Source organism: Schistosoma mansoni, chromosome 1, assembly GCF_000237925.1.
Source record: "Schistosoma mansoni strain Puerto Rico chromosome 1, complete genome".
In the NCBI taxonomy this organism is placed as follows: domain Eukaryota; kingdom Metazoa; phylum Platyhelminthes; class Trematoda; order Strigeidida; family Schistosomatidae; genus Schistosoma; species Schistosoma mansoni.
In genome coordinates this window covers 105,105-115,538 of record NC_031495.1, presented here as the reverse complement: position 1 = coordinate 115,538, position 10,434 = coordinate 105,105, and the positions used below count along the sequence as shown (strand labels likewise).

Here is a 10,434-nt window from a genome sequence, read left to right as displayed (position 1 = left end):
CAATCCTTTCCACTTGCTTTTTATTCTTTTAGTGTCTGCTTCAAATTCCCGGTAAAAGATTTTAAATCAGCATAAAACAACTGTCAAGTACTCTTTAGTTTGTATTTATTTACCAACTGGTATCAATTATTATTAGAATAAGTTTATGAAGGTTAAGTTTTATAGTTTGTATCACTTTCTGATCTTTATTGAACAATCATTTAAAACTGGATAACTGTTCCATGCTAATACGGACCTTCTCAGCAATGTGCGTCCATTGACCCACCAAGAACCTCCAAGCCTAAGTAAAAAAAGCTTAACTTTTTATCCTATGAGTTTATATCAAATGGTTTATAATTCTAACTTCAATCAATCATCATCACTATTATTTAAGCATCTTCCAACCCTAGTAGATTCGATTTTCCTCAATTGTGTTTTCGTTCATCACATTAGGACCACGACTGACATCCTACGCCAGAATTACCGATTTTAAAAAAGCAAATCCACTAGCATCATTACTGATTTCATTATCATTATCATTATTACAGTGATAAAGATTATGAATAAGAAGATATGAATCTGATCAGATGATAAATTACAATGTCCAGATAACTCTTTTCTTTTCCCGAAACACAATACCCTTTGATCTTGGCATTCTTTACTTGTGTTTTATATTCTTAAAGATGTAAAAGGTATTTCACCACAGAGTTCTACAATTGGTCGTTGTTGTCGAGCTACACTTGTAATTTCACATGGTATACACTGATGTGTATCAAAAAATTCTTGCTAAATATTCAATAGAAAAGAAAAAAAGAAAGAAAGGAAAAGGAGTTTAGTACTCTAATACAGTATGATCTTGGTGGGGGGGTGGGTTGTTTTCACCTACTGATAAATGAATATAATGAGTATAACTATTAATAATGGTTTATTCATATTCCTATAATTAATTAGGAAAATTTATATTTGATAAACTAATGACGGCTTAACACAAACTTTGAACTAGCAATTTATGAGAAACCATCATCACACTTCCTGGAGTTCTAGTGAGAAGCAGTGACCAGTCGAATTCACTCGAGTCTGTTGTGAGATAGTAAATCACTGAACACAATAGTGGATGGTGGCGCAACTACGTGGATTGGTTGAAGTTAGACATTAACACCGTTAGATGCCAACTTAGTAGTCTGAAGGTTAAGCTCTCGCTCGCGAGGTGGGATCGTGGATGAGCACTGGTGATAAGTTCCATACTAGGACGGAATGACTGTTCCGTGATTCAAGGTTTTCCATGGTGGTCTGGTTTCAATTGAATCATAAATCCAACTATTAAACTACTATAATATCCACAAAACTCCTCTCTAATTAAAATCAGTTTGATCGGGTACATCATGATGGGGTTTAAGATAGCAGAATTGTCCATGAATATGCAGTGAATTCAGATGACTCGACTTCAATAGTTGGACTTTCCTCAGACTAATTTATCCAGGTAAATTGCATTGACAATTAACACACCATCTAACTGCAAACTGGACTAAAGTAGCCGAGGTTGCATAATAAATTAAATGTAAATGTTGACAAGTTATCATAAGTAAATGGATTGTTCATCTAATCAAAGCATATCCGTTTGCAAACAATATTGGTCATTCTGACTACTTATAAATGCACTCAACTTTTAAGTATCACTGTCTCCCTACAACCTTTCCCAAAAGGTTGTATTCTTCTTATGTTTAGTTTAGTCAGTTAACGAGAACAGAGGGGTAATAACAAATGTAATCATCAATCATATTAACCAACTGATGAGACGTTGCTTTGATGTATGAAATGATATTTCTTAAGTAAGAATCTAAAGTAAGTTATTAAAATAGATCTAAATCATAAAAATAGGGAAAGAGAAGTTGAATAGTTCAGTCAGTTAGATAGAGTCACGTCTGACCACAATATAAACAATAATAATCTGTTCATTTGTGGCTAGCTTCACGATGAATCTACACAGTCATTTAGCAAAGATGGATAGTGGCTAGCAGTGGAATCCAGTTTGACGTGCGTTTCGTCCTATTTGAGACTCACCAGCTGGATGTACCTTCATATCAGAGTTGACGTTCACTCTGGGACTCGAACCCAGTACCCTCACTTCGAACGCCATCGCGTTATCCACTCGGCCACTGATTCCTGATAAACATTTGCTTGTGCGATGGGGTGAAGTTTAAATTCACTTAGTATTACTTGTATGAATCTTCCCATGGATTTTCAGGACTAAACATCAATGGGAAGATTCAAACAAGCAATACTAAGTGAATATTCATTTAGGTTTTGAGTGATGCAGTAACTTACCGACGACACCGCATGAGAATTATGTTATGTAGCCTGTTTAAAGAGGAGGGGCTGAAAATGTAGACCTAATGTGATACCGTCCACCAAGTCCTAAATTTCCTTGGCTCAATTTAGTGTAAGGTTATGTGTGAGCATATTGAGGTATTCGACACTGAAATGAAATGACCAAGCAGTATTTTATAACTTTCAAACGGCTATCAACCGAAGTCAATGTGCAATGAAAAAACACATAGATGTCCATCTTCTTTTGTGCAGACCAACGTTGTGAAAACTTACATTATTGAGTTCGATCAAGTTTTAGTTAAACGAATCTATTCATAGATTTGGAAGGTCTTAATGAATAACACTAATTAATAACAAATATACTTAATTCACTTACTTGTAATTTACAAGTCATTGCTTGATTCATTTCAATCCGTTGACTTATTGCATATTCCGCTTCTTGACTACTACCAGTGAAACGTAAATCTAAATGAATCAAAGATGAATTCTGATCTATTCCGTCTTGAAGCTTTTTACTGCCGGCCTGAAGTCGAAAAACAGAGAAGAAACCACTGAAGATCATATTCAAATGTTTGTTTAAAGATGGCAATAGCTTAATTAAATAAGGAATGACTGAGTTGAGCAAGTGATAACTCATTCGAATCAGTTTTCACGAATAGAGATGGTGTTTATTTAAGTGTTTCATGAAGATTGATTTAATCTATGGGTTGTATTAGTCACAGATTGATCTCCATTCGTAAACCAACGGGAAATAAAAAACACTGAGCAGCCGTTTCTTCCTACTGTGAGAATTCACATGAATGCTCACCCACAATTTAGTCAAAAAATAAAATCAGGACATTTAGATATTATAGTAAACACCAAACTGTTAGAACCTCTGGGTCGGAATTAGATGGCGCTATTTCCTAACATCTAGTGAGAAATCGTGATTGGTGGATTTCAGGCATGCAGATAGTAAAACGGTTATCATTAATGGCCTTGGTTGATAGCTAATTAATGTCATAAATTGACTTAGTTTGTAACTGTGGCACCGGACACTCAACCAATGGATCTAATAGTTATTTATTTGTCATAAACTTAAAGGTCCTGAGTTCAATAACTAGTGGAGCCATGATTCTTTATCCTCATGAATTCCCATATCAGTTTCTAATGGTATCCCCTATTGAGATCGGTCTATGATGAATTAAACCTTAGGAATAATCAATATTTTAAACCGAAAAGACATTTGGAACTTTATGATTATCAACGTCTAGTCTCTGTAACTAGATTTTTTAATTTCAATCTTGACGCATTACTAATTATGATCGAGTGCATTAACCAGTGAATATTTCTGGACTGTATGAGACTATTGAGTTAACAACTCATTTTTCCTTTTTTTTCTTCTCTTTATGAGGTTCTCATACTCATTCTTCTTTGTTTGTTCCTCCTCTGCCTAGTTGGCAGTATCAAAGTTGGACATATAGTACTAGGTAAAGATAGGATTGAGTAGTGTTGGTAAATGCAGACTAGTTGGTTAAAGTCCAAACGAATGGTCAAAGAATTTGAGTATGTCACAAAATCAGTCACAGTGGTGCATACGTATTGACTCTTTGTCTTAAAGTGTCTATACTCTTTATTCCAAGAATCAATTTTTTTGTTCTAGACTCATATGTTGCATGTCTAATCGATTTTACTGCTGTGGTATGTGCTACTGATGTCGACAGATATAAGTAGTATGTATCATCAATCGAAAGTGGAATGCATGGAGGCAGAAGGTTAAGAAGATCAAAGAAAAAAGAACGAGGACAAAGAACCATTGCTGTGAAAATGAAGGAACGATTGAAGTCTGAGATGATTGGTTGATATTTTGGAAATGAAATATTCGTTGTGTGGTCCTCAGATTTTAATAAGATATTCTGTAATTTGTATTCAAATACATTTGGTTGTTCCAACTGATGTTATTATTCACTGAACTACCACCGATACTGTTATTACTGTGGAATTTGTCCTGAAAACTTCAGCCAGTCTAGCCAATATCGTTAGGCAACTTGAGGAAACGAATATCGCTGCCCGGTTCAACATTGTTTATTACTTACTGACTGACTGGTACTCCATTGCACGATGTTGCGCCAGGCTAGACGTCAACCTTTCAAAGATCGTACTGCATAAAACAGGCTTTTTGCTCGTAATTTAGAACACTGAATGTCATGAAGCATTATATTGTGAAAAAAGGCTGTCAGTCATCCTCAATACATTAAATAACCAACTGTTTTGTAAAAATTAAATAACTTTCGCAAAATCTTCCTGACACCCTAACACTAACTCAAAACACTACTGAACAACTAAGTAACTTTTGGAAACTGTCCTTCATTTCTAGCTATGCAGGACATTCACCTTACAAGACGACAAGCTTTTATAGTTCTTCAACCTTACGAAAAGATCTGATCACTGATTTAAAAATAATGGGTTCATTTATCTGAATTACAACCGATACCAGATTAAGTACAACCACCATTCAACAATAATTATATCTTATATTGACTTATTTCATGAGGAACAATTTATCTTTTTTCATTTTCCTAATGGGATTCACTACTGTCTCTTATATGTAAGAGAAGGCTTGAGGATTCGAGTTAACAATCGTAATCTCTGTATTCAAAAGATACATAACACAGAAGGAGATTTTGTGGAGATTTCAGTATTTTCAAAGTTGAAATCATGAATCAATTGAAGCTAGACCACCATGGAAAACCTGGAAGCACTGGACGGCCGATTCGTCCAATTATGGGGCTCCTCAGCGGTCAAGTGCTCTGGCGCAAGACTGGTAGGTCCCGGGTTCGAATCCCGTGAGTGCGGGATCGTGGATACGCACTGGCTGAGGAGTCCTATAATAGGACGAAATGGCCGTCCAGTGCTTCCAGGTTTTCGATGGTGATCTAGCTTCAATTGACTCATGATCTCAACTCTATAAAATTATTAAAATCTCCACTAAACCCCTTTTGAAAATCTCATATATTAATTTTATAATTAAGTTATCATTACATAACTTACTACACCGATTTGATTGTTTGATAAATCTAAATGAGTCAATGTATTATTCTGCGTAAGTGCATGTCCAAAATAAGTTGCTGTATTTTCATGTAAATCATTTACAGCTAGATTAAGTTCTTTCAATGTAGAATTTTGAATTAATGCCTAAACAAATTTAAACAAAACAAAAAAAAGAAGAAAAATCAAATAACACACGGTAAAGGAAGTAATTCATATGACTCCATAACAGTCGGTCTCTGAAGCCATGATGAGGTCGCAAAAGTTCAGCGTTGACCACATAGCTTCAATATTGTTTTTGTGCACTCCCGTGGTGGACTCCGCGAAATGCCGCCTGTGGATAACGACACGACGCACATAACCATGTTTATCTAGGCATCTGTACACTCTCCAGTCACCTGTATATACTGTAGTACCCGGCTGCATATATTCCCGTATAATTGGTATTATCGTTGTAGCCTGTTGGTTTCGAACCCGTTAGAGGTGTCCCTTTTGAGATGACCTGTCGTATATATTCCAAGAATTTATGAGGTATATTTATGGAAGTGCTACTTACCCAGTCTTCTTTACCACTATATCCTCTGTCGAATTTTTATTTTCTAACAACTGTTTTGCCCATCTCAACGATTCTCTCGACTCCCTTAAACGACTCGTGTAAGCTTGTCATTTTTACTACGCATATATCTGTGCAATACTCATACCACTGAACAGCAGAAGCTTCAGTAACATCTGCATATGTTGTAGCCAGTGTTACTGGTGCTTTCATTATCCAGTTCGCAACAATTACCATAATTTGCCTTAGTCCCAATCTGGATTGAGAGAAAAAAAGTTCTCCTTCTAGCAAACTTCTACCTCCAACATACATTACATCGAAAAACAACATTATCATTAATATTATTGTGATTTGGCTTCTTTCGAGTAATCAGCTCGGTGATTTCTTTTTTTGTGTTGAAGTTGATGTAAATAGAGAACTAAGGAAGACAAGATAAACAATGGAATATGTTTTTGGGGACGTTACTTGACCTAATTCAAAGCTTGTAAAATAGTTCATTCTAGAAACCATAGGCTTTTGTTTGATTCATGATTCACCGCTATAACCTCTTCTATCCCAAAGCTATTGTAATTTAAACGCAACATTTTGTACTCTGTTTTTCTACCCTAATGATCGGTTTTGACAAAATTGTATTTTCTAATTAATATCAGAAAGGATTTTGTGGATATTATAGTAATTTAATATTTGAACTCATGAGTCAGTTGAAGCTAGATCACCATCAAAAACCTGGAACAACTGGACGGCCGTTTCGTCCAATTGTGGGATTCCTCAGTAGTGCGCATCCACGATCCTTCCTTTCAGGATTCGAACTCAGGACCTAATGATCTCGCACGCGAACACTTAACCTCTAGACCACTGAGCCGGTATTTAACAGTGTTAATGTCTAATTTCAATTAATCCACGTAATTGAGCGACACATCCACCAATGTCTTCAGTGATATACTATCTTACAACATACCTGATTGAACTCCACTGGTTTTTCATGGTGATCTAGCTTCCATTGACTCATGATCTCAACTATTAAAGTTATTTTTCAAGTGCTTTTGCGTCGGGGTTGTATTGGTGATCGATTTATTCATATATCTTTTTACACTAATCTGAATTGGAAATCATGAATAAATCGAATAGTGTTCCGGTTGATTCGTTTTCTTTCTCTCGCTTGCCGACCATCCGGGTGATAGAATAGTTTTCGTTCCTCTCCTTAAAGACGTTAGTTTCAGTTCGGACAAATGTATTTCTAGCTTCAACGTTAAACCAGTAAGCTTATCGTATCAAGGTCTCAATCCAAATTGAGATAAGTTCTCTCTTGTACATTATTGGGCGAACATATCAAGGATGTAACAGAAGTGAAGTATGACATTTTGTAAGGATGAGTGTCTTTGGTAGATTTTAAGTTTTTCATTTCCCACTAAACGAAAACTTGTAAGCGAAGTAAATTCAACAACCATTTCGAGTGATTAATATAATCCTAATGAATTTCTCTAATCTTTGACATGAAAACCAAGTTGAGAGCTTCCTGATGATGGCTTCCAAATCATTTAATAATCAAACCAAAATAGAAAATATCACACGTCTGAGCTGAGATCCTTAATGGAAAACGTATTGTTATTTGAACTGTAAGGTGTACTGGGTTTGAGTCTGTGTGAACCAAATAGGAAGAAAAGCTTCACATCGATTTCACTCTTAGTTACTAACTGTTAATTAAGAATGTGATTAAATGAAGAAACTAAATGCGTTTACTAAGGACGCATTTCTGCCAACACATCAACAATGAAAAAATAAAAAAACTATCACAAATATAAGCAAAGATGGATAGTGGCTAGCAGTGGAATCCAGTTTGACGCGTGCCACTTTGTCCTATTTAGGACTAGTCAGCTGGATGTACCTGAATCACAAATATAATTTAAAAGATATCATAGATATTTTTATATGAAACTTACTTTCGCTAAAGCAATACCTCCATCATCTTGTAATTTATTCATGCGTAAATTCAATTGTACCAAAAGACAATCAGATTGTGAAAGGGCATAAGCTAAAGCTAAACCACTTGTAGATTTCAAATGATTATTTGTTAAATTCAATGATTTCAATTGACATTTTCCAGTTAATAATTTACTCAATGCACGTATACCACGATAACCAATAGCATTATGAGATAAATCTAAACATTCTAATGTTGGATGATTTTGTAAATGAGTTGCTAAGAGACGACATTGTTCGGAACTAACATGGCTACTGAATAATCAAATTTTTTTCGAAAAAAAACTCAGTTATAAGAGGTTTGAAGGGGGTAAATTACGAAAAAAAACAACTAAAGACGATTAAAGATCTTTATAGTTTACATCTCAGACTGTAAAGTCGTTTTGTACTAGTATGTGCATCCTGGAAATGCTCATCTTTGATCCTGACGAGGATCCAGAATAGTGCTCATTTAAGATATCATTTAGGAAGGAACCCAAGGGTTTACATCAGGTATTAAAGCTGGTAGGACAACTTCAAACTAATGAACTGAATTACATTCAGTCACTCTGGAGTATTGTATGACCATCATTAACTGTTACCAGAGAGGTAGAATTTATCAAATAATCCGCGTAGTATTCATTGCCTCTTTAATTTGAACAGTTAACTGGAAAATGTAAATGTATGAATATGATTTTCTTCACACTGAACCCAACAATAATCGTATGTTCACTAATGAATTGGCATTGACTGATTTTTTAGAATCTTAGAGAGATGTTATAGCTGGTTGGATCCAACTGTTGTTGGGAGTAAGACAGATATTCTTCTATAGAACTTAATGGTCACTGAGCAATATTATAGAATAGCTAAAATAGTAACCCCATGTTTTATTATATATGAAATCTGTCAGGCACTTCAATAACTAAAGATTATGAAGACCCTATATTCTCCTCTCCTAGTTAATCAAAATATTTCAAATAATTTTGACTAAACAATTTAATTTACTGATATTTAATGATGTACTGAAGGCTAAATGTTCGTGCATTAGACCGAAGGTCCTGAGGTTCGAGTCTGACATGAGGGATCGTAGATGAGCACTGCTGTGGAGTTACAAACTAGAACGAAATGATCATTCAGTGCTTCCAGATTTTTAATAGTAGTTTAACATTGATCGATTCATAGTCTAAATCAAAACTTAACCATATCCACAATCCTATATGGATTGTACTGAACTGTATATGATATATCATGTCATTTAATTAATTAACTTATTTTATTTATTTATTTTTATTTATACACATAAATATTGGTACAAAGCGGCACCGAATACATATGCGCCACATAAATCTCATTTGATTTGTGTGAGGGCTGTGATACTGCTCAGGTGCCCAAACTGAAGCAGGTGGTTTGCTTAGGGGGCCACACCCACAGCCTTTGACCTAAAGGTCTGATCTACAAGACAGTGGAGCATCGTAAGGAGATGCAGTCCCATGGATGTCGGTGACCAACGACTGATTCATACGCCATGTTCCCTCAGGATACTGGAGCCATCCCATGTGCACCATTGGTTTGGAATCAGGGTTTTCCAACTCCCCTAGGTAGACTTTCCGTGTCCACCAACCCGGTTAGAGCACCGGGCATTCACTTTTCGTCCTCTCAATTTCGTAAACAACACTAGTGCCACGAGAAGGCAGTGAGTAGGACTTCCCTGACAGAGGCCATGTGAGAGCATTGCGAGAGCGAGAGCGGACCAAGGCATTTAGGGGCAAGTTAATCAAGTTAAATAAATTCATTTTAAACAATAAACTAACTTTATCAGATTTAACACTTTTAAATTTGAATGTTGTTGTATAGCATTTGATAAATTTAAACAATCATTTAATGTAAATTGATATAATGACCATTCAAAATTCATTCCACAATCTTTTACTGTATAAGTTAAATTTAATTCTTTTAAATTTGATAATTTTTTTAATATTGGACTTAAATCTAAATGATCCATTTGTATAGATATATTAGATTGTTCTGATTCACTTTCAGTACCTGAATCATCATCCTAAAGAAAGGATAAGTGCAACAAGTGAAGACATAATAATCACATTGTAAACACATTTAGATAATTTAGAAATGGTAAATCAGTATGGATCAGGTCGATGGCATGATTGTTAAATGGTCTTCGTGAGACTTAAAACTCTGATTAGATCTGCGGTGAAGTTGTAGATCCTTACTCCAGAGGAGTCTCATGCTAGTACGAAACAGTTATACTGTCCATCTTAGTTTTCAATAATCGTCTCATTAGAGTTAGTACATAACGTAAACTATGAAGTTTAACAACCTCCATATATACCCCATCCTAATCAATAAAGTGATTTATTTCAAAACATGTTAGTTGAAGTAGGCCATAATGATATTTAAATTCATTTACTGTTGCTTGTTTGAATCTTCCCATCGATGTGTTAGGACTGCAACTGGTCAGTCTCTAATTGGCATATGTGCATACTGCTAGCCACTATCCATCTCTGCTTACCATGCTTGTGAATTAAGGCTATATCGAGGCAATACGCACAGTATGCACATATGTCAATTAG

The 10,434-nt window shown here is 35.3% G+C and overlaps 1 protein-coding gene across 1 annotated transcript in view; it reads right to left on the bottom strand.

Moving 5' to 3' along the window:
• Positions 1 to 648: 648 nt before the first annotated feature.
• Positions 649 to 10,434, bottom strand: part of Smp_160500 (nalp (nacht, leucine rich repeat and pyrin domain containing)-related) — a gene marked incomplete at both ends in the record, with an annotated part of 63,042 nt that continues 53,256 nt past the window's right edge. Inside the window, 5 exons of the mRNA XM_018792893.1 lie at positions 649 to 765; positions 2,684 to 2,830; positions 5,341 to 5,481; positions 7,828 to 8,122; positions 9,658 to 9,902. Coding sequence (XP_018647460.1) covers positions 649 to 765; positions 2,684 to 2,830; positions 5,341 to 5,481; positions 7,828 to 8,122; positions 9,658 to 9,902 — 945 coding nt within the window. The remainder of the gene's footprint in view (positions 766 to 2,683; positions 2,831 to 5,340; positions 5,482 to 7,827; positions 8,123 to 9,657; positions 9,903 to 10,434) is intronic.